Raw genomic sequence first — 25803 nt, forward strand, 5'->3', positions numbered from 1 at the left:
TGACGCAATATCGAACGACTTCAAATAAATCATTCGTTTTCCATTTCTTGATTTCTGGTTGTTTGACCTGAGGGTATATTAATCTGTAAGTTAATTTCCGGCTTTGTTTTTTGACTAACTTCTGGATAGTATCTGCGTTGAAACCATTATTATGACCTATCTGTGTAATTATATCAATTTTCCTAGCTAGATTGTTAGCAGACAAAGGCAGTGGGAATGTTTTGTGCAACATTGAATTGTAGGCTGCTAATTTATGACTGTCTGTGGGACAATGTGGTCGAAATTTCCAAAAACGGTATGCTGAACATGAAAGGTCCTTCAGACTAGGAAAAAATTCATTCATTCCTTGACATGCAACCACAAGTTCCCGAATCTGAACGATACGGAAATTTTGCACTATGCAAGGAAGGGTTACAAACTCAATTATTGAGAATCCTTGGAAATTGACAAGCATAAACATTGCGCAACCTGTTAAATGATCAAATCCATTTCGTTTACTCACCAGTTTTCAAATTAGCACATCCGCATTGTAAATTGTAAATTCAGGTACTCAATTATTACCTACAGGGGTGCCGTAAAAGGGCTAATATAATAAACCATTGTTAGTTTAATGTATAAGTTTGAAAATGTCCTTAGAGGACGAAACTGCAAAAACGTTAGTTACAAATAAAAGTGGTGAAAACATATAAAGTTTCAATTCTCTTCCCTTCATTAATTTTTTTCCTGATTACAGAAAATAGTATCGAGAGAGAATGTTGAGGTTCTAATGTGTGGGAAAACTGTTTTCAATAGATGAGACGGAAACATTTATTTTTTATAAGAGAATATTAAATATGAGTAGCAGATATTCCTTTGCGAAAAATGTAATAAATGTACGCAGTAACTTAATGGGGTGAACTAGGTGTTTGTCCTTTGTAACCTCTTCAAGATTATAGAGTACGATTACAATTTTTTCAGTTCGTGAAAATTGAAGACTCCCAAAATCAAAACGTCACCAGAAATGATTCTCGTTAATTTTTTGTTCACTCCAAAAATAAACCTTTCGCAGCATTTCATTGTAGCGTTTAGTTTGTCTTGCTTTTATTTTCTATAATTTTTTAAATAAATACAAGAGAAGTCAGCTCATACAGGACATCATTCGAATACTTTTATGTATAGTTAGTTGACAGCTCCCACTTAATGGGGAATTTTAAATACCCCAACTTTCTTTTGTCCGATGACTGATGTGTATTCGATTGGTCAAACCAAGCACGATTCTTTTCAAGGATGAGGCTTCAGTTCCATATTTTTTCCTGCGAAGGCAGGTGGTTGTGAAGGGACACAGTTTTTGGATTTGTATTCTTCTTCCTGTTGAAGTTGATAATTGCCCTTCCTGAATTGAGTAGAATAATATTCTGACTATTTTGTAAATATGCCCTGGAAAGTCCAGTTTTTGGCTTAATCGAACCACGATGCTCCCGGTTGTTGATAGATAAACCGTTGCCTGCCCTCTTTAGAGGGTTGTAGGATGACATCAGACGAATAAGTAGTTCATGTTGAAAATGCTATTGAAAATACTGTTGCTATTACGTCCAACTCGGCTAGTGGCTAGAAGTACAGATCTTTCTGATCTTTTCCTTTTCTTCAATTGTGGGGGAAACATTCTTGGTGGTGTCCAGCTAAATAGTGTACTACAGAAATTTTACTGTTATGTGAAGACGACCAATAAGGCCAGAACTTATGATTTATTTCAACTCATGATGTTATTCTGAACCTATTTAAAAAATTTATAAAAAAATCTGTGGGTGGTGTGCTCTCTGGCCAAAAGCTGCCGTTCGCAGTAGAAATTTTCCGTCTCCTGGCTCTTCATTCTTTTTAACTCCTGTTACATGTGATGGAGTACAAAAAATCATTACATCTTTGAAAAATTCAGCTTGTCCGGATATCAATGGAATAAATAGTCGAATATCATTAAAAAAACTCAGGATATTATTCTTGTCCCATTTACCAATTTGATAAATCTAATCTTTGAATCAGGTAATTTTCCCAACATCTTCAAATATTCAAAAGTGATACCTCTTCACAAGAAAGGTAACAAAGAGATTGTCGATAACTACAGACCTATTTCTATTATAAATATCTCTTCAAAAATCATTGAAAAATTAATTAAGAAAAGACTCACCAAATATTTCGAAATCAACAAATTTTTTTGCAGTCATCAATTTGGTTTTTGTGAAAACTGCTCTACCACCGATGCTACTATGTGTGTTGCCAGAGGCATAGTTGAGGGACATGAATCCGGGAAGGTTGTGGAGGTCACACTATTGGACCTGTCAAAGGCCTTTGACTGTTTTCCGCAGCATTTTACTCGAAAAACTGTTATATTATGGTGTAAGAGGTACTCCTTTGGGTTTGATTGAAACTTATCTGAATAATCGTTTTCAGAGAGTTTTTTATGACAATACATATTCTGAGCTGAGACCGATTGACCTAGGTGTACCGCAGGAATCGGTTTTGGACCCGCTTCTGTTCGTTATTTACATCAACGATTTTTACAACTATATGAAGCCATGTCACAGTGTGTCAAATTATTGGGTTTTACTCTGGATAATAGGCTAAATTGGTCAAACCACGTTTCAAGTTCGAAAAGTAAGATATCGAGTGCTTTATTTTTACTTGGACAGCTGACAACAATAACAAAGTTCACTACGTTGAAAATAGTACTTTGCTCGCTCATACAGTCTCACATTTCTTACGGTAGTCTAACTTTGGGAAAATTCTAGTGATGCCCAGTACATTTTTATATTACAGAAAAAAGCTCTGAGAATTCTTGCTGGAATCGGTTCTGTGGATTCTTGCCGTGAATCATTCATCACTCATCATATTATGTCGGTGCCTTCTTTGTATGTTCACTCAAGCCTATTAGATATTCACAAAAGGGCCCCCTTGTTTCCCAAGCAATCCAGTTTACACAATCATGATACACGTAACAGCAATTTTATTAGACCTCAACGTTTGAGGCTGATGAAATCACAAAAAACTCCTATGATTTTAAATTGTATAATGCACTTCCTGCCAATATTAAAAATAAGAATATGTTTTGTTTTAATTCCACTTCAGAATATTTAGAACATGTGCGTAGACACACTTTTGAAGCAAGGAAAATGCTCGCCGAACCTCTACACTTAATTTGTTAATACACACATTGGAAAAGTCTAGGGATATTTTTGAAAATGGCAATAATTTTTTTTTTAGATCGCTTTAGGGAAAAAAAGTTGACGGGTGATTATTAAACGAATGTACTTACAACAAAATTTATCAAATGGTCAAAAATACTGAGTGCGCATATAAGCAAAACTAAAAAAAAATATGGCTCTTCTTTGGCACCCCGAAAAAAATCATAATACAAAAAAAATTTGAATCAGTACAAAGTATGGCCTCCACGCTGGTTTATTACGGCCCTACATCTATCGTGCATCGAGAAAATGAGATTGTCAATGTCTTGTTGAGGTACATTTGCCCATTCAGCGATTAAAAGCTCTCTCAATTAAAACGTTGTGTGAATGTTCCCCATATGCGGAGTAATTCTTCGTTGAAGCATGTCCCACACATGCTCGATGGGATTCAGGTCCGGTGATTGTGCTGGCCATGGCAATACATCAACTCCTTCGTTGGTGAGCCAGTCAGTCACTAGACGCACGACATGTGGACGAGCATTATCGTGCATTAGGTGGAAGTTTTCACCAACAGCACCAGCAAACGGACGGACGATAGGTAGAAGAATGGTGTCGAGGTACTGTCGAGCTGTGAGGGAGCGATTTGGAAAAACGAGATCGGTTCTGCCGCCGATCATGATTCCGCCCCATAGCATTACTGTACCACCTCTGTATGTGCGGACTTCCTGGACGTGTCTCAAACGTTCATTATTTCCAGGTCGTCTCCACAGTCTTACTCGACGAGAATCTGGATGAAATCCAAATCTGGATTCGTCTGTAAACAAAACTGTGGCCCAATCATTTGCATCCCAGTTTTGATGTTCTTGACACCACTCTAATCTTCTACTGCGATTGCCTCTCGACAAAGGTGGACATCTAAGTGGCCTTCTGTTGTGGAAATCTGCTTCATGCAGTCGATTTCTGACAGTATCACGACCAATGGTTACCTGGTGCGTCTGCTGCAACACGTTAACCAACTCCGGTGCTGTGATTGTCGGTTGTCTTCTTGCGGTTAAGACCAAAAATCGGTCTTGAACTGCAGTTGTAGCGTGTCCTCGCCCTGGATGTTGTTCGGCTGGACTGCCAGTTTCACGGAAACGCCGCCACAATCGACTGATAACACTTTGGGAGACCCCCAAACGAAGAGCTACATCATTTTGTCGCATGCCACCTTGAAGAAACCCTACAGCTCTATTCATCTCAGCCAATGGTAAGTGATGGCGTTCCATGTTAAAGCACAATATTTCCAGTTTAATTGCTGAGCAAGAACTGCATAGAATGTACAAACTCGACACTTTCAGATTATTCATTTTAGCCGAAAACCTACAGTTTGTAAAAAACTTGATAAAAGATTAGTTATCGTTTTTGCAGGCTTTGTTCAACCCATAGAAATCTACAGGGTGGTCGAGTGTACCAATTTAATCGAAATTAAACGACCTCATGCATGTATTTTTATGATATTTAGTATGTTATAAAAATATCCCTAGACTTTTCCGATGTGTGTATGTTATAATGTACCCTGTAAACATGTTACAAATTTCAACTGTTTATTTTATTTTATAGAAAACTTTGTACCTTGCATCTATTTGTTTTTCTGACTTGTCATAAATGTATTTTATACATAACATGATCAAATAAATATATCTATCTATCTATCTATTTTTTAATTTGCGATTTAAAACAGATTTTTAAACAGATCTATCTATGAATGTACAGCGGATTATTGAATTATAAATAATTTGATGTAACATCATGAATCGAAAAAACTGTCAAAACGTAAAATCACTCCTACACCCCGCCGCTACCCCTCGAAATCAACCCCCATCGTCGGTTGACACAATATCGAACGACACCAAATAAATTATTCAAACTCACCTACCACATGCGATCGCTTTCGAACTTCCCACTACGTAACCTGCACATTTATCGCGACGCCTCCACCAGATCCGTTCATGTCGCGACGCTTTCAACTACTGCGGACGCAGTATCTGAAACTGAAACGACACCTGAAAAAATGCGAAGGGCGCGCGCTGCAAACGTTTCTCTTGGTTTCTGCGGTTGACGGCCTCTCGTCAGGAGTGTCGGGAACCGTTTGCGTCACGGGGTGTCAGTTGTGGACGACGAGTTGGGTAACAGCTGCAAGAGCCCCAGTAGCGTATTTCATTCGAATGTTATACGAGGATGTCGAGTAGTATTTCTCAAAACGGGCGATAACGCCCCCTTGTGTGCGTTGGAGGTTTTTAGGGCAGTAAAGGACACAGAGAAGATTGGAGGGCGGCGGAACGTCATCTTCGTATCTTTCAGGCTTGGAGTCCAGCTCCCTTACCCTTTCGGCTGATTATTGGTCTCGAGAAGGACCAATGGGTACATGACTGACGGTATGGCGGCATGAAGTCCTCAGACATGGGATACCCCTACCTGGCTGGGGTGGGATGGATGAGAAAGCTATTCATCCGTTAACGGGGGACATGAGGGCCTCATTCGACAGAGTGTCGGGGCCTTCTATATCGGGAGGGGTCGTCTACAGCATAATCTGTGGCTTCCCTAACTAACGGGTTTTCGTGAGTTTCCGTACTTTCAAAAACTCGCTGATTCCTCGACTGAATGGACTGCCGAATGGAAGGCAGCTGCAAATCTCTGCGGATGGCTTCATTCCGCACGAACCAAGGAGCATTCACAATCATCCTAATTAACTTATTTTGTAGTCTTTCCAAAATGGAAATGTTGGACGGAGCCGCTTGTCCCCAGATGCCTGAAGCATACATGATGACAGGCTTGAACATCGTATTATATATGGTAATTTTGTTCTTTGTGCTCAGTTTGGATTTTCTGTTGACCAGAGGGTACAGACTAGCTATCCGACCTCCGATCTTTGACTTAACGCACATGATGTGCGGGTTCCAAGTGAGCCTAAGGCTGAGGTACTTTACCCGCGCTTGCCAGTCAATCTCCCTTCCAGAGATTCTCACTTTTCTGGCCGGAGAAGATAGTAATCTTCCCATGGTTATCGTCTGAGTCTTGTCCGGGTTTACTCGGATCTTCCAATCAAGGTACCAGCGCTCGAGGTCGTCCAATGCACGTTGCATGTAGACGACGCCAAGCTCTCGACCCATGGAAGATGAGAGAAGAGCCGTGTCGTCGGCGTTCAGGGATATATTCACACGCTGGGACCTAGGGAGGTCGCTGGTGTAGGCACTCCGGCGAGGATCTCTCTGTTATCAGACAGAGAGCCCTGTAGTCTGACCTGAAAAGTTCTGTCTTTCAGGAGAGACCCGATCAACCGTATCAGGCCCCGAGGTAGGTCGAACGCGTTTAACTTGTGCAGAAGGCCTTTGTGCCATACTAGTTCGAAGGCCTTCGAGATATCTAGCAGCACAATGTGCACTTTTTTATTTGCGTTATGCTCGCTGATGGTGTTTTCGACCAACCTCAGAGCCTGTAATTCAGTGGAGTGATCTCTCCTGAAGCCAAATTGTTCGTTAGGCAGAACATTTCGGTCCTCAACTTCTTCGATGAGTCTTTACAGAACAACTCTTTCAGCCAGCTTAGCCGCCGACGAGAGTAGACTGATCGGGCGATAGTTCTGCGGGAACAGCTGATTCTGACCCTGTTTCGGGATCATGACGACGATCGCATGCTTCCACCTTCTAGGGAAGTGTCTGAGGGCCAACGAACTGTTGATCAAGGTCAGAAGGAATTCAACGCAGTTTTCCGGGAGCCTCTTCAACAACTTGTTGGTTATTGAGTCGACCCCCAGGGCTTTCTTGGCCTTGATATAACCCTTCAGCTCTTCCATAGAAGCTGGACGGATATCGTCGTCGTCATCTTACTTGAGGAGTCGGTGAACCCGGTCTTCCAGCAGCATATCGCGATCGATGTCGTCATCGTCGACAACGTTAAGGTGAAACTGACGTTCCATCGTGTCTGCAGAGGCTAACGCCTTGTCGGCGGGGGAGTAGAACACTCCGCGCTCTCCGTGAATGGGTGAGAGAGCAGTCTTCTTCCCCTCTTCCCCCTGAGCCTGCGAGTGACTCGCCAAAGCTCGTCACTCCCAGGTTTGAATTATTCCAAAAGCTCTTCCCACCTTTCGTTTCGATGCTCAATGATGGCCTGTTTGACTTGGTTGGCCATCCTGTTCACCGCTGTTTTGTCCCCTGGGAAAAGGGTTCGTTGATAGAGCCTTCTCAAGCGATTCCTCCCTCGTATCAAGGCTTTGCTACGAGGGGGAAACTCGTTATAGCTCTTCAGCGGACACTCTTCCCTGGAGGTGGCCGCTCGAAACGTATCATTCACAGAAGGCTCGAAATGCTCAACTGCCGCGTCGAATTCGTCGGGAGAATCGAGTACCTCAGGAGGGACGCGCATTTCTTCGAGCTGGGCTGTGAAGACAAGATTGGAGGGCAATGTTTTTTTTTTACTTTTAACACAAAATTTTCCGCTCCTGTACGCTTAACGCGCGTTTCCTTGTGTAACGCCATCTAGGGGACTGAACAGTAACTATTTCCTGTCCGATAGTTGTTAAACTGTACAATAGATGGCGGTAAGCTTCAATGCGACGCGAGAAGTTTCTAGTCTCCATTCTCGAAAGTGCTGTACGTGCGGTGGTAAATACTGTGAGTGGTGTCATTAGCAAGTATTAAATACGCGAGTAATAAATACTCGATTCTTTGCATCGGCATTTTTTAAGACAAAATTATATCGGAAGCAAAAGAGAAGAAACGGCAGTATAGCGCGGAATATATGAAATATGGATTTATTGAAAATCCCACAAATCCATTTTCACGCCTATGTTCCTTCTTTGTCAAAAAACATTTTCGAATGAAGCGATGAGACCCTCAAGGCTACAAGATCACTTTAATAAAATGCATTCAGATAGAAAAGAACCGTGTAAAAACTTTTTTCTGCGGCTTCTAAGCAAGACGACGACGGACTCGGAGCTTCCTACAATATCTCCTTGCTAATTACTCAAACAGGTAAACCTCACACTATTGGAGAGGATTTAATTTTACCGGCAATAAACGAGTAATAACTACTGTGCTTCATAAACCAGCGGTAGATATTATCCGAAAAGTTCCTTTGTGCAATAGTTCCGTGCAAAGACGAATTGATGAGATGGCTGAAAACATTGAAGAGTCATTGTGCAATCATCTGAAGACTTCTAAATTCTCAATTCAGTTAGATGAGTCCACTTTACCAACCAATGAAGAATTGTTGTTCGCATACGTGAGGTTTATTAAAAACGAGAATATATATCAAGAACTACTATTTGCCAGAAATTTACAGACGGATACAAAAGGAGAAACCATATATATTACACTGGAAAAATTTTGTGATGAGAAACAAATTCCACTGAAGAATATTATATCAACTACTACGGATGGCGCTCCGGCTATGACAGGACGTCACAAGGGCTTCATAGCGTACTCAAAAAATAAAATTCCAGATGTGCTCGCTGTACGTTGCGTCATTCATAGTCAACATTTGGTTGCGAAAAATTTGAGTGAGCGTCTCTCTCAATCACTGCAATATAATCATCAAACCAATCAATAAAATCCGAAACAGCTCTTTAAATGACAGATTATTCAATCAGCTTTGTATTGCTAATGATGAAGATTGCAACCGATTGCTATTCCACACAGAAGTGCGTTGGTTATCAAGAGGTATCGGTCTGACTCGATTTCACAATCTATTTAACTCTGTAAAAGAGTTCTTGGAAAACAACATTGCACAACAACCTCAAAACTTCAAAGAATTATACTCGTATTGCGTACTTGGCAGACCTGTATAAATTATTTAATGATGTCAATCTTCAACTTCAAGGTGACGACTTGAATTTGATTAAAACAAAAAATATCATTGCTGCTTTTGTAGCCAAATTCCTCTTATACAAGAATAATATCGGCAGACGTGAGTTTCGCAATTTCCCTAATTTGTCAGCAGTATCCTTCAACAACGACGACTTGCTTGTTTACTGCCAACATTTGGACAACCTCCACAGTGATTTCGCAGAATGATTCCAGGACATTTTAAAATTGGAAATACCTGACTGGGTGTTGGATATTAACAAACTTGTTAAAAATCATCAAATTCATCCTTCGCATTAGATTAGTTTTAAAATTCAAATTGAAATGTTTGTTTTAATAACATGAATAAAAGTTTTTCTAATATTACAAAATGGTGTGTTACATTGTCTCTTATTTTCACATGACACACATAATTTAATTATTAACATAACTGCGATTGTGATTCTTGAGATGTAGTAAAGTAAAAAAATTTGGGGGGCGCTAGAAAATAATTAATTCTCCAAGTAGACGGTAGACAAAATAACTTTGAGAACCTCTGATGGAGAGGGTGGTCCCAGCAGTACCCAGCCTGACCCAGAGATGGCGGTAGTTGTTTGAAAAGTATCACTGTTTTATAAAGTACACAATCTATAAAGCATATGTTTCAAGTTTGAAGACGCTGCGTTGTTTAGTATTTGTTTGGCAGCCATCAATAGTGAAAGTTTTCGGTGAATTTGTGAAAATGGAGAAAATTGGTCATCGTTATGTGGTTGAATACTTTTATTTGAAAGGCATCAGCCCAACCAATATAAAAACTGAACTGGGTTCTACTCTGCGTGAGTCTGCTCCTTCGTTTGCCACAGTAAAACATTGGGTGTTTAGAAAAATGACCATTGATATTTTCCGATTCCAGAGAGGGAGCCTGAGAATCAGCTATCAAGCCCAAGACAGCAAGGGCGCCTGTTAATAAAAAAAATACTTTTTTCAAATGAAGGAATACATGTAAAGTGAGTTCGAATTATATCCAGGTTACGTACAGCGCCATCTGCCCGCGAATAGATCAATCAATAATGTCGATAATTCTGTCAAATACAAATCCCGAGCATTTGAACGGGAATAAATATGAAATGAAAAGGAGAGTTACAAACAAACAAACATACATACATACAGGTGAAGCTAATAAAAACAACTTTCAGATTTGTATCAACGTCTTTGTCAAGTTCTATTGACTCGAATAAACATAGTTACAGCTTGTCAAATCTAAGAAGCGACTTCAAAGTCTCGGCATAGGACCTCCCCTAAGATGCTCGTTCGTTAGGAGACTGTGTGAGAGGGAGAATCGAATTCTCAAGCCTCTTCCTAGTTTTGACAAGATGTATTTGATAACTAATTTTACCGATCTTTTAAAATGGCTGATAAACTGCAGAACTTGCAATAAAACGCCCACAAGGGGGCGTTTAAGGGTGATGAGAGGAACAAAACGGAGGAGGTTTAGGGCGAAAAAAAACATCATTTATCAATGCTCAACATTTATATATATTCAGGTTTCAATTTACTTTCGATACATTCAATTAGCTCTAAAGCTGTCATGCAAAAGATTAAATACAGCATCGGTAGCGGTTTTTTTTTAATTTGAAATCAAACTATGACTGAAACTTAAAATATTTCACGACATGTCTTGCTAACACAGTAGCTTTATCAACAGTGATTTTAATACTACAAGTTGCTTCCCACACTAATATTCATATACTACAGGTTACCACAATTGAGACTACCACCAACAAATTACCTGCTAAACCTCTACCTGAGGTACCTCGTCAAGTATGATCATCTGAAGCATATTACCTCACTTCTACATCAATGATATTACTTTCTCGGTTTTTCTAAGAAAAAAATTCAATAACGGTAATCTATTCAAATCCACTTGGTCATTCATTAGAATGTTGAATTTTTAAGTGCATTGATTTCCATTGCTTCCAAATGATTCAGTTTCAAACCTTCATTTTCAATGTGTAAAATATTTCTAAAAAATGATTTGAATATGTAGAACTTGTTTTCTTATTTACATATCCCATATGATGTTCCTGGATTCGATTCCTGAATGTTCTGCCAGTTTGACCAATATATACCTTAGGACACGTTCCACACTTCAATTTATATACTCCTGATTTGTCGAATTTGGAGTATATAATTATAATTTATAATTTTCAACTAACTTTCCCAACGTATTAAAATTGCATATAGAACAAGTAATTCGTTGGGAAAGTTAGTTAAAAATAATAAAGACAAAACATCCAAATTCCAGCAATCAGGAGTATACAAATTAAAGTGTGGAACGTGTTTTCAGATATATATTAGTCAAACTGGCAGAACATTTAGGAATCGAATCCAGGAACATCATATGAGCTATGTAAATAAGAAAACAAGTTAAACATATTCAACTCATCTTTTAGAATAAACTCATATCTTTAACAAATAGTTCGAAATTTTACACATAGAAAATAAAGGTTTGAAACTGAATCATTTGGAAGCAATGGAAATTAACCCATCAAGTACTGGCGTTACCGTATGGTCACAGAAAACATAGGGTTTAATTTTCGCCAACTATATTGTAGGTTTCGCTAGATTTCGCTAGACGGCCATCGAGAAAATAGTAATGCTTCAAAAAATGGAACACATACGTTTTGAGTAGGTATTGATTGCTTGGTTAAAAAAATTCATTGGGGGTTAATTGCGTATTTATTTTCGGTAATATGTAAGTTTTTGTATGTGGTACTTTTTTTGTTATACATTTTAGGATTTTTTTGTGGTGAGGTACGTTTGGTTGGTGTTACCATATAGTAACGCTAGTCTGATACATTATCAAGTTTTAAGTACAGTGTCTCACTGCATTTTTTTTTCAGTCGCGAATTCTCATTGCAAGAGGCCTTGGATATGGCCTATTAGAGGATATTGACGCTATTTATGTTGAGCCACCCGGGGCTACTGTGTTGACAGATGAAGACTCCAGAGATGAGGATTCCGGGGGTACAATTGACAACCTTTCGGGGCGACTATTGCGAGCACAAGCTGAAGTTAGATTTGTCAACAAAGAAAACATGACTGCAGAGCCAGATCTTCCTACTTCCAGTAAACTAGCTTCAACTTCATCTCAACACCCAAATTCTAAGAAAAACTATACCTGGATTAGCGGTGATTTTCAAGCACAGACAAGAGATTTTCTCGAACCCGATTTCAAACAATATATCAAACACTATTAACCGGAAAAGCATACGAGTTATGATGAGAGTATGATAAGATACTACGGTAGACACCCTTGCAAGCAGTTTATTCGTGGCAAACCTATTCGGTTTGGTTATAAAATGTGGGCACTAAATACAACATCTGGGTATTTAATTGATTGTGACCTGTATCAAGGAAAAAATAACCAACGGTCAGAAATATATGAAAAAGAAATTGGGAAAGCTGTAGCACCATTTGTGACAATGCTAGATAGGCTAAGAGCCACAAAAGACAGGCCTTATGAACTTTACTTTGACTTTACTTTACTTTACTTTCACTGGTTTAAATCTTCTTCAACTCCTGAAGGAAAGAGGATATCAGAGCACTGGTACTGTTAGAGAAAACCGTATTCCCAAAAATTGTCCCATGTCGGACAAAAAAACTCTCACAAAAAAAGAAAGAGGTACATATGAATCGACTATTCAAAGAGAAACAGGAGTTATGCTAGTTAAATGGGTAGATAACAACGTTGTCACTGTTGCATCAACTTGTCACGGTATTTTACCTCTATCTCAGGTAAAACTTTATAGTTCTGCCCAAAAAGAAATTACCTCGTCCATTTTTGATTAGTGATTATAATGCGCACATGGGAGGTACAGATCTCATGGACGAAAACTTATCAAGATACCGGATAGGTATTCGCAGCAAAAAATGGTGGTGGCCCATCTTCACATGGTTTGTTGACGTCACGGTAACAAATGCCTGGCAAATACACAGGAAATCCGGTGGAAAGCTGACGCAACTCGAATTTTGAAGGGAAATTCACACATGCTACTCAAAAAGTTATGGAACCATCTCTAAGCCTAGTGGGCGACCTAGAACCTCAAGATTCAGTGTATCGTTGAACAGAGTTTCAGACGATATAAGATTTGATGGATTGAGCCATTTAGTTGTTGAAACCTTGGAGAAAAAGAGAAAATGTGTAACAAATGTAACGTGGGACTTTGCATTTCATGCTTTTATAGTTTTCATACAAAGTAAATTTTGTTTTTATCATTTTGATGCATTCTGGTTAAGATAATAATATTTTTGTTGAAGTTAATATTTGAAATGAATAGTATATGTCAAAGGCTAGCGTTACCGTATGGTAACGGTAACTTTCTCAAAAATGGTGCAAATTTCTGAGAAAAGTCGTTTAAAAGAATTCTCAATTACGAGTATTTGAATATATTTTCAATTTCAAAACTGAAAAAAATCAAAAAATAAAAACTCCACATTTGATGGGGTAATGCGCTTAAAAATGCAAACATTGTAATGAATGACCAACTGGATTTGAAGAGATCACCATTATTGAACTTGTTTTCTTAGAAAAACCGAGAAAGAATAATTATTGATGTAGAAGTGAGGTAATATGCTTCAGGTGATCATAATTGAAGAGGTACCTCGGGTAGAGGTTTAGGTAATTTGTTGGTTGTAGCCTCAATTATGGTTACCTGTAGTATATGAATATTACTGTAAGAAGCAACTTGTGGTATTAAAATCACCGTTGATGAAGCTACTGTGTTAGCGAAACATGTCGTGACATATTTCTCAAATAAAGTTTGTGAAGATCAAATCGTGAGGCGTAGTTTATGAAACTTGAAACTCCATAATCTTTTTTATCCACCGCATCTGTAGACGAAACGTTATATGTTACAAAGTACTGCGTCATTCATCACCCAAAGCTGACAGTCATACATCTGCATTGTTGCGAAAGACTAATTTGAATCCTGTTCAATGACGTAGTTCACCAGTCAGGCCTTCTATCTAACTGCTCTGCTATACTCGTTATTTTGCGATTTTCCGACATGCTTTTAGGCATTAAAAGTTCGAACCTCAACCACTGAATAAGAAACTATGTCAACCATGTTTGAACAAATATAGGCTATTATCTTCATCCTCAATCTCTGGGCGGATAATTCAGTGGGGCCCCAGAGGACTGGTACATAGGCCTAGTCTGTCCGGTATAGAGTGAAGTAGGCGGGGGGGCAGGCTGATATTGTGGCTGGCTACGAACTGGATATCCTGCGGTAATGCTGCCACCTGAAAAGGAATTGAAATATAAAAAAGGAACTAAATATAATAATTCAACTAGGAAACCAACAAAATCGCAGATTGATGTAGTGCAAATTACGCGGAATGCAAATATACAATAGCTCAAGTTCACATTCAATTCAAATTTATTAACAAATGTACAATATCAAAAGAATGTCTATAAATACTAAAAAATTGTAATTACATGTATAATATTTCAACACAGTCTGCTAAGTGTAAACACTTGTGTTTACACTTAGTTTAGTTGAAAAATAAAGATAATGTTAAGTGTTAATAGATATTGTTCATGAAACAATATACAGTGTGTAACAACGAAAACTTAACAGAGCCGTTTTTGAATATAAAAAGTGAGATTTTTAAAAAAAGCTCGGACACGTCGATTTCTAATTAAAGGGGGACACCTTTCAGACTAATCAGATTTTTTGTAGTACGCACCCCCTCGGAGGAGTGCGTCCGACGACCCTTATTTAGATAGGGAAAGTAGGTCGAGTGGCACCTTCTTTTAAAAGTCTTTCGAATACCTTTACAACTCTGTTAAAAAAATTTTGCAACGATTAGTTTTCGAGATAATTTGAAGTTAAAATTGCCATGTTAATAATACAGATCACTCGTTAACTTGTTTGTCTAAATAAAAAAAAATTTCGAGCAGTTCTTCTTATCAGTTTTTTGTTAAATAAAATCCCTTTTTTAAAATCAATACCCACTCCTCTTCTTCCAGTTTTCATTAGTACATCGTTCGATTGTTTTGTTTAAACGGGCCGTGTATTGTTATTTGTTTAAAAATGCTTTACACTACTGCTGAAAGAGTTTCAGTTATTGCTTTATTTTTTGGCAACAACCAAAATGCTAATAGCCTTTAAGATGGACAATCTCTCTTTGGGAGTCATCCAGTCGTTGAAGGCAACTGAGCAAAAGGATTTGAATGGTCCGTACACTCCCACATCTAGCAGTTGAAGTTTGAGCGATGTATGCGGGGGAAATGAGAGCATGACTATACCATTGTCACGGCAGAAGTTTATTGATTTTACGGTTGTATGCGACTCATGATTGTCCAGCAACAGGAGTATTTTTTTTCGGTTGAACAGTGTGTGTGATTTCTAATATGTTCCAAAACACATAGGAACAAATCACCTGTCATCCAACCTGACGAATTACCCAAGTCTATGCTAGACGAAGGAGCTTTAATCAAGTAGTCATCTGGTTTACGCATTCTTGGAAAAATATACACTGGTGGTAGCAAAAGACGTACAAATGTTGTTAGTTCCCCTCTTTCAGCGGAAAGTCTGACTTACTTGCTTTTTGTCCTTGGTTGAAACCATTTCAACAGGTTTTAAAATGGTGGTTACCCTAGTTTCATCTATGTTGTAAATCTGTCCAGGAGTAAATTTGAATTTAGTTAATACTGACGTATAATTTTCGAAAAATTCTGATACGCTTCTTTTGTTGAAACCGTTAGCCTGTGCCAGACTTGTGCTCTATGGTTTCCTCAAAGTAATCGAATGCCAATACCCTAATTTGTGTATATGTAAACCCTAGTTCATATCTGAACATGTCTGGATATATTTCACTAATTCTATTTCCTGGTTATTTGTAAACACCTGGGACACACTACATTTGCTAAGATAAATATTTTTGTTTACATCAGAATCACTTTCGTTGCCGGAGACTTCATTGTATAGGGTTGCCAAACGCTCTTGTTAGTATTTTTTCTTCAATTTGCAAATTCTCGAATAAAGTGTATCCCTACTCAAATTAAAATTTCTTCTAGCTACCCTTTTTGACATTCTGTTATGTATCACTTCCTTAATTGCATTTCTCATGTCATTTTCATTTATTTTTATCCTGTTTGTCTTCTTCTTATACGTAATTTCTTTTCTCATGTAAGAATCGCTCACTAATAACCAAACTTCACAGACAGTGAAGTTATTTTGAGGGGATGGTTGAATGTGCCCCCCTTTCCCCTATACATGTTTATGTATATGTGTATTATTATAAATATCATTTTTTCTTTTTATATCATTTTCGTTCACACCATGTACTCAACTTCGTAACAATTATTAAAAACTATTTATTGATATAGATTATAATATTGAGAAATAACATATCTGTGAATACTGTTTCGGTCAGTCACGTTTGTATTCCTTCTAGGTAAATAAATGAATAAAAACAGAATTGCTGGAAGTGCTCAGGGACATACCAAAAAGTGCATATCAAAAGCACTTCAAGGATTGGAAAAAACTCTGACAATTATATCTGAGGGGGACTAATTTGAAGAAGACAAATGAAAATTCAACTTATTTTTTTAACAGGCAATCAAGTTGATGTGATTTCGCTGATTTCGCTGAAGCAGTTGATCGACTTGATAACATGATCCTTCTACAAAAACTCCACCAATTTGGTTTCCATAATTCAGCAGTATTTTACATTAAATCCTACTTACTTCAACGCAAACAGTTTATATCTTATAACAGCTACGATTCCTTTTATTACAATCCTTCATCTGGAGTACCTCAGGGGTCGAATCTCGGACCACTTCTGGTCTTATTATTTATTAATGACCTCAGTAATTATGTCGATTGTAATAAGTTATTTTTTGCAGATGATTAGAAAATATATTTACCTGTTGAAACTATTGAAGACTGTAATACACTGCAACGACAACAACGACTTGGTGTGAAGTTAACAAACTATATCACAATGCATCCAAATGTAAAGTAGTGTCTTATAGTAGGAAAATGTCAGTCATCGAGTACAATTATCGAGTAGATACCATTTCACTGTCACGAAGTAACTGAATTAAAGATCTTGGTGTATATCTTGATCAAAATTTGTCTTTTTCCAACCATATTAGATCAGAAATAAGTGAAGCATTGAGAGTTTATGGCTTTATAGTTTGCAAGTTTAGATCTTTATCAAACATATCTGCTCTATTTACTCTTTATGTAGCCTACTTAAGGTCAAAATTAGAATATGGCTCTGTTTTATGGTCTCCATTCTACAACTGCTATAATACATTAATTGAAAAAGTTCAAAGTCGTTTCCTAAAGTTTATTTACTTCAAATCTTATGGTATATATCCTCATAGAGGTATTCCATATGAATCTCTTACCATAACATTCAATATTGAAAGTCTTGAATTACGCAGAAAACTTGCTGGAATAATTTTTTTGTATAAATTACTATACAACAATGTGGATGCTATGGAGGTGTTATCTTTTATAAATTTATGTGTGCCTCATTTTAGAACTAGAAGTACAAAAACTTTTTACAGCTGACTGGCCAGAACCACTTTGTATCTCAAGTCACCTATCTTTACCATTTGCAATAATTTCAATTCAATTTCAAATTTGTGTGATATCAATTTTGATTCCCTAAAATATATTGTTGACACTGCATCTCAGTATTTCATGGATAATTTTTAATTTTCTGGTATTTCATTTTATTTTATTATAATTTTGTTATTCATTTTCCCAATTGTAGCTTTGTAATTATAAGGATCTATATCACTTTTTAACATACTTAGTTAACCCTGTAAATGGTTTTTAACTGTTGGGTAATAAAGGCTGTTATTATTATTATTAGTATTATTATTTTTATTACCAAAATAACTCAGAAGTCTGCTAAGTCTAAGCCTGCATCTTCGTATATATATTTTTGTAGATAGTTTGCGTAGGCAAAGTTATAATACAGAAACTCATGTAGTTCAGGCAGATACATACAGTATTTGAGATGTCTCTAGCTCCACATTAAACTAGTGTCAGTTTCAACACGTAAACAAGTATATCAAAAAAACATTCATTCGTATTTTCAAGACTTTTCAGTACTCTTCAAGTTAAATTCGCTTTTTGTGGTTTCCACGTCTTTATTCCCAAACTTCACTTATTCTGCAAGAGATCTTATCTTCCCACTCAACTGAAGAGACTTGATACCACTATTACTATACTCTGTCCATCTAAGCACCAGAATGCTCCAAAACATTATCATGCATAGTGCACGAGATCTCCCAGACAAGGCTGCTTGTACAGAGTCGCACTAAGGAACGAGCGAATTTTTATTTTTTAATAATATGCGGCTGGGTATAGGAAATTTCTTCAGCTAGACTGTAAAGACACAAATTAGCAGTTTCTTCAGCCAAATCAGTATTTTACCCTCTAATTGCGAAAGTGTGTGGTGATCATGCTTTTCTCACGCATCTATCTTTGTTTGGGTTTGTTGGATGGATATAGTTTAGTATTATAGACCATACCTTTTGGTGGTGTCTGCTGGTTGATCGCCATTGAACTTGGATGTATCACGTGGCCGTGTGAAGAAGGAGTTCTGATGGTATAATGTTCAGGCATCTTCGTCTCCAAGTGGAAAGTTTGGGGTCTTGGAGTTTCGTATACGTTCCGGGCAGGCTCTCTAGCTAACGGGTAGTAGATGGACAATTCTTGAGGAGCCACTGGATAGAAAGCTGTGCCCGGCTGATTGCCATATTGGGGAGTTTCTGGAACGAGAGAGAGTGAAACAATGGGTTTCTAAGAAAATAAATAAATACTCTTACACATTGGGTGAGTCAGTGCAACTAAGTTTCGAATAGTCAGCGAATAAACAATATCATTGTTATGCAATACAAAGTAGACAATTTTATTTGCCTGCTCTTCCCAGTGTAGAACATATAAACCGATTGAACTAGTCGTTTACAGGGATTCGAACTACAGCAGCCCCGAAATATTTTCTCTTACTTCATTATATGCTCCAAGTAGGATAAGATTGAAATAAATTCAGTTAACTAGTTTAGTGATCCAATAATTATTCTGAAAAAAGGTTGGTTGGGTAATAGGATCAATTTTTTCTTAAAAAAAACAATTGTTTTCTTGCCAACGTTTCTAATTTAATCAAATTCTTCTTCAGGGCTCTGTAACAATGAATCTTCATAAACATACCTTCCACAAAACGTATACGATCATTATCGTTTCAATTTCGCAAGAAATAATGAGTTCTTAATTAAATTACTCACTGAAAAGTAGTTTTTTCGTGTTGATAACATTTTTATTTTGAAAACCATCAGACATATTAGATACAATTAAAAAAAAACATTGCAACAACCAGATTTCCGAGACAACACCAACACAAAACGACATGGCTTTATCTGTGATTCTAATAAAGTGGTGTCTGTTTTATTAACTAATGGAGGAAAGAAAAACAATTAAAAAAAGGGTAAATTATTAAGGTATTTTACTTATCAAATTGAAATATGCAGTATTTAGGTTATCGACATCTCTTCTAGTGTTAACACTATCACATTTAAGGATATGTATCATTTTGCTCAAAAGTCTATTGGATAAATATGGTTGAACATCTAGAATAGTTGGATGATCAAATTCATAAATGTTCATGTTCATGTTCAACGGGACTTGTGGGGTTTTTTATATTCAGTTTCACGAGTTTCAGAACTCTCATGTGTTCTGAAACTCGTGTTTTAAAATACTGACCGATTTGACCAACATATCATTTGTGACAGCTTCCACTGTTCAATTTGTATGCTATATTGGATTGTATTTCTTGTGACGTTTTTGTTTCAAGAAAAAATGCTTTCCAACTGTATAAATACTTTTATTCCATTGTTATTGTGAAAAATTCAATAACATATACCTACTCTTTTCTGTCACAAAATATAATACAATACTGGAAGCGACAAGCAACATTGTAAACTATGTTGCTTATCATTGTTCAAAAACTAATTTGAAAAATTATATTATAAAATTACTGAAAATTCATAACAAATTTTATAGAGTAACCAAAAAGTATAAAACAAATCCTATACAAATATTCACTTATTCTATTCTATTCTATTAAGCTGTATTCATCTTTAATACATGTTCATATTATTCTATGGCCTCAACATAACATTATTTTACTCATGTTATTAATGAAAATTAATAACACTATCAATGACAATACTCATAGTTATACGATTTTCACAATGAATGTTAATTAAGACGTGATTCGCTACACAGTAGCTTCATCAACAAGTAGGAATCTCATATTGAACAAGTAATTTAGAAATATTTTAATCATTGTCATTTTATGAAAGCAAGTTCAAGAATGATTGAATTACTTCTTGTCGGTCGTGTGAAAGAGTTTGAATGTTTGCATTTATTGATTTCTAGATTCCAGCAGCAGGTTTAATTTTTGTATTTTTTTTTTCTGTATACATGTCATAGTCCAAGTTGACATAGTGGTTGTTCTCTAAAAGGTTGTAAACATACGTGGAATTGGTTTTCTTTAGTCAAAAACTTCTTTAGTGTTCAGATATTCCTATAGAAACTTTCGAGCACGATTCTCATGTTAGTCTGTAGGCCACTGATTTGTTCTTTGTTCATTTTTGACTTGTTGTTTTTCATTTATCTAGCCAGAGAGTTATCAGTCTATACTACATTGAGGTCCTCTTTTGTAATTCGTCTTTTTATTTTATCTGATGATTTTCTTGCATTTGTATGTGTTCTGTATGAGTCAGTATCATTTTTAATGAGAGGGTTACTTGTAATACAGAAGTATTTAGTTTATTGTCCCAATTAATATAAACCAATAAAATTTGATCAAGATCATAAAGTATTCTCTTCAGACGATAAACAAAATATGTTATTTCATCAAAAGTTCATTTATAATACATAAATAGCTTATATCTTTAATGGCCTTATAAACATTGTTTACAGCTGAGCATTTTTGACTCACCCGGTATAAGTAGCCTGCTGTAGAAAAATATATATAAAAAAATTAAACACCTTCACCACAATTGATTTTGATGTTTTTTCGAATCTTTTTTACTGCATAAACTTTATTATATTGAAGACTAAAATTGAATAGTAGATTGAAGTTGATAAATTAATATGCTAATTCCAAGGCGAATTCTGAAGTAATGCCAGTTTTAGTCAGTGTGAATCAACCGAGAATTTTTTCATTGAAACAAAAATATCTGAGTCAATTTCAATAATCCCGTTCAATTTACATTCAATCTAAAAATTCGTTTACGTTTTGTCGAAAAATCTGCTATCTGAAATTATATCATGAGTGCTATTCCGTTCAAAAAAATACTATGGAGTAAACTCTGCTTAGTATGATAACCAGTCTTTAATCTCTCTCCATCATGGTAAATTTTAAATGAAACTTGTTCAATAGAAATGAATACCCACAAAAGTTAAGATCGATCCCTCCGTTGAAGATTCTTCAAAATGAACTGATTCACATATTTACTTTAGTGAAAGATTTTTTTCTGTGCTATTCGAGAGTCCAAACACAACGCATTTATGATCAAACATCAACAATCTTGGTTTCGATCCACCATAGGTCTCATCAGTGGTGCTAAACCCAACCACAAAAACATGGAATCGACAGAGAACTCAATCCTGAATTCCTTGCTGATCCAATAGATGGGGCTTTGTATCCTCGTCCTCACAATTGAACTTATTTTTTGTCTTACTGTTTTGGTTTTGATATCATTTGATACTTTAGTTGCAACATTCAATGGATTTTTTTCTGTACTTGAGAAATATCAACTAGAACCTGGCATTACTTCAATCTCATGCAAGTGAATAAGCGACATTAAAAAGAAAAAAACCACCAACGCAATTAAAAAAAGTACATGTAAAGAAAAGCACAGTTTAGAAATCTCTCATCCTCATGCAAAACCAGCAGAAAGTGTCGTAAAAAACACTCACTGTTCCACAGCACTGCTCGAACTAATTCATTACGTCTACCGTCATCTTCTGCAAACAAAGAAGAGAGTATAATATCAATCAACTACATGCTGGACTAAATCGTACTGTCACCAAGATTGCATTTCGAAAGGTCTGTGAAATTCCAACATTGATCTGAATTTTCCATTCAAACTGCAATCTAAAAGTAGAAATTCAATGTAGGGAACCTCACTAAAAACAGAATTCACAATTTACTCTCAGATTTGAATTGTATAACTGGATAGAGCAATCTCTAATTTGGTATTGATTTTGAGATGTGAATATAAAAGCAATATTTTTTATGAAAAGCTTGACAACAAGTATTGTGTAAAAACAATTCATGGTTTTTGAATCACGATAATGCATCTGCTCAGTCATCATTGCTTGTTCGCCAAAATCATGTCTCTGCCAGCGTATTCACCAGACATGGCCCCCTGCGACTTTTTCCTGATCCCAAGATTGGAGAGGCCCATGAAAGGACAGCTTTTTACGACGATTGAGGAGAGCTCAAAGACATACCAAAAAGTACATATCAGAACTGCTTGGAAGAGGACCAAATAGAAATTGCTGAATAAAAAAATAATTTTTCAGAAGAATGAAAATTCACCTCATTTTTCGAGCATACCTCGTGAAGCAATCAAAGTATACAATTCTCTAACAGATTATCTTAGGTCCATTTGGGGGTGCTTGCTTATTCAAAGTTAAAGTCAACTACTTTTTGCTGAATATCTGTTTTTATTCAACTGAGAAATATCACTCTTAATTACAATACAAATCATGGAACTATAAAACAACAACAAAAATTAATTGGCGCTCCGGGGCGATTTCATTGGTTCCAGTAGGGCATTTGCTTTTTCAGCTGCAGAAAAACCCAGAAAAACCTGCAGCACCACATCATCTGAAGATCTTCTCAAACCAGTCCGTTTCGTCTTTGATCAATGTATATTAATGACCAGATTTCACGCCAGAACCACAGTGAACAATAACTTCATGAAAATTATAATGGTGGTCTGCTAGATTGAAGTGTTCTTTCATTTTGAACATTCGTAAGAGTTTGATGCTTCTGTCAGAGGTTGAGTCATGTTTGAAGATCATCAGTGTCAGTTACTTTGGCGCATGTTTGGCAGTACAGTTGATCAATCACCCGTTAAAAGTTCCATTTTCAGATGATTCAACAATAAGCTTTGCACGGACTGACTATTAGTCATATTAGGAAACGCTAGTTGAAGTTCCAGAAATTCACATATGTTTTTGTTACTTCTTGAACATTTACTACAGAGTAAACAACTGAGGATTTTTCCAGCAAAAGATTTACAAACACAAGACGAGATAGACTATACGGAATCATTCAATCCAGAGTGGTCAGGAGTATTGCTTCTATTGTTTTGCTCAGGAAGAGAATTCAACCAGAATCCCAATAATTCGGAAGAATCCTCTCGTTGTTGCAACAAGCATTTAGTAGATTTCAGACTCTAGGAAATCGGTTGGAGGGAAAGATGACACATTCTTACCAAACTGCAGCTGCATGAACAGGTGTTTGAGTTTGGTGAATGGATAGGAAATATTCTCGTTCTCGTTCATCATTAAAACCTCGTTTTCGAAATTCTTCGTCATGAACAACACTTGTAAAATGCTATTCATGTAGCAAGTGTTTCCTAAATTATCTAATCCAATTTTCTCCTCAAGATTTTCAAGACAACTCTCTACTGATTCTTAAGGAAGAACATGTTTCACAGAATCTGCATAAGAACCATTTCTCAAGCTGATTACAATTAGCAGGATAATGCACTTTCTGATTATTTTTTTTGTTTTGTTCCTGTCTGTTTTTACCTTTAATCATGAGCCTCTAAATGTACAATGCAATGAGTTAGGATTTATTTATTTATATGCATCATGTATACTGGACCACGTCAATATCCACTTGGATCTAATGACAGTAAACATTATCATTATTATTTGTCCATTGGTGATTGAAAAAAAACCTGAAGATTCTACACTATGTTACTCTACACTCTACACTATTTACAGCTTTTCAAATTCTCATGATGAAACATAGTTTCTCGTCACATCCTGATGTTTTTATGGAAAGATCAGGTTTTTTCTATCCTCTCATGGTCATTTGCTTCCCGGCAATATATTTACATCTCAAAACCAAATGACTAATAAATAAGGAATGCATTTCCATCACAAACTTCACGAGAACTTATCCTGCATAAAAAAGTTGTTGAAATCTTATCCCACAAACTCTACATCTCAAAATGTACTTACTCTGAGGAGATCCTTGGTAGGTAGATGTAACGACAGTCGGTGGTTTGTACCCGTACCCGTGGTACATAGAAACCGGTACCTGAGGTGGAGGACTAGGAGTTCTGGTTCTCTTTGTAGTCTTGAAAGCACTCTGTTGCATCGGGGCTTGTTGCTGTGGCATGGGAGCCAGTCTAGATGATTGGGGCTGTTGTTGATGTGGTTGCTGATGCTGCTGTTGAATGTACAGTTGTTGGTGAACCATGTTCGGAGGTAGTGCTTGAAGGGCAATCATTTCACTAAAAAATAAGATTTTGAAAGACAAATTTGAAATTCACCAAGTGGTATGCAGTATAGAACCATTACTCATGGTATTGAGGCCTAAGAGTCCCCACAAGAAAATTCTTTTGCGGATGTGTTATGGTCAATATCTATTGTGAGATTTTATGATACAATGAACAAAAAATTACTTGTTTTCTTTCTGTCTGCGCCTGTTATCATCTTCATTGAGAACCTTTTTCAGCTGCAGAAACAGCTGATGCTTCTCTTCCTTCAGCTGTGTCAGTTTTGTCTCTAACTGTGAAATCTGCTCTCTGGTCTCTCCCAGAGTCATAACGTCTTGCTGCTCTCTGGCTTCTCTCTCCTTGCGAAGTCTTTCTTCTTCCACCTCTTGTTCTCTTTCTTGCCTTTTGCGAGCTCTTTCTCTGAGGATGTGCGCCTTCAAAACTTTCCACATCTCTTCTGAGTGATCAGAAGGCTTGACCACATCTGTTACTGCTGCAGGCATTTTCGAAACGATGTTGATGTTCAGAAATGATTTCAGAAGTGAAATAAAATTTTGAACAATTAGTTTTGGTATACCGATATGATTATATGAACATAACTATTCAATCTTGAAGAACTGGCTTTTTATTAATTTTAACCTCAAAGGAAACGTCAAACGTCAATTTCCAAAACATAACAAAGCAGAACGTCACACATCACAGTAAACTATTTTTCAGGGGTATGTTCCATAACAGGCGAGTTCTTAAAATCAACAGAAAATTTTCGATGGATTACTAATTGAAATTCATTGTATAAAGAATGTTTGGAGTACCAACTGAATAAAACATGAGTGTTTTTGTATAATTAAATGTTCATATGAGGGTAGCTGTTTTGATAGAGCTTTTTCTTTCAGTTTGTGGTGTGTGGTGTTTCATTTTCAAAAAGTCTGAACTGATGAGTTTTATTCAGCACATAGGCAAAATTCAGTAAAATTTTCAGAATTCAACAAAATAGTTTTCATTTCTTGACTTTGACTATTTGTGACTTTCCGTGATACTGCCAACAAATAATGATAATAAAAACTCTAGTAAATGATTATTTTAAAATGATTACTTTGGTTGATCACAAATTTCATGATCTGTGGATGGAAACATTTGAAATGAGACAATCAAAATTTCTAAAAAGTGATTTTCTGTTATCGTTTCGACTTTCGAGTGGCCATATCATCGAAAGTAGACCAAAGTGTAACGTTTTAATTCGAAATATATGATCAGAGGACAAAAA

General features: G+C 36.6%; 2 protein-coding genes and 1 long non-coding RNA gene across 6 annotated transcripts in view; all 3 read right to left on the bottom strand.

Annotated features, from left to right (window-relative positions):
- The window catches only part of LOC111518326 (trace amine-associated receptor 4), a 78343-nt gene extending 73071 nt beyond the window's left edge, over positions 1–5272 (bottom strand). For 2 of the 3 annotated variants that reach the window (XR_002723951.2, XM_023174744.2), the window contains exon 1: positions 5070–5272. The gene's annotated coding sequence lies outside the window, so the exon portion shown is untranslated. The remainder of the gene's footprint in view (positions 1–5069) is intronic. The other variant, XM_023174745.2, reaches the window with a different exon arrangement.
- A 5217-nt stretch (positions 5273–10489) lies between these two features.
- LOC111518324 (uncharacterized) lies at positions 10490–25211 on the bottom strand. Of its 2 annotated transcripts, XM_023174742.2 has the most exons (5): positions 24726–25210; positions 24280–24554; positions 21994–22041; positions 18540–18779; positions 10490–14281 (listed from the first exon to the last, which is right to left on the bottom strand). In XM_023174742.2, exons 1-5 carry the CDS (start codon positions 25040–25042, stop codon positions 14139–14141), a joined length of 1023 nt encoding a protein of 340 aa, XP_023030510.1. In that variant the 5' UTR covers positions 25043–25210; the 3' UTR covers positions 10490–14138. The 2 variants fall into 2 exon arrangements, with proteins under 2 accessions (XP_023030510.1, XP_023030511.1); XM_023174743.2 differs by lacking the exon at positions 21994–22041 and having other exon boundaries at positions 24726–25211.
- On the bottom strand, positions 20950–21987 carry LOC111518325 (uncharacterized). Its single transcript, XR_002723950.2, has 2 exons — positions 21061–21987; positions 20950–21024 (listed from the first exon to the last, which is right to left on the bottom strand). It is a non-coding gene; the product is annotated as an uncharacterized lncRNA (long non-coding RNA).
- Positions 25212–25803: the final 592 nt, after the last annotated feature.

Source organism: Leptinotarsa decemlineata, unplaced genomic scaffold (assembly GCF_025532065.1).
Source record: "Leptinotarsa decemlineata unplaced genomic scaffold, Ldec_3_MD MMD2_tig00001719_RagTag_RagTag, whole genome shotgun sequence".
Classification (NCBI taxonomy): Eukaryota; Metazoa; Arthropoda; class Insecta; order Coleoptera; family Chrysomelidae; genus Leptinotarsa; species Leptinotarsa decemlineata.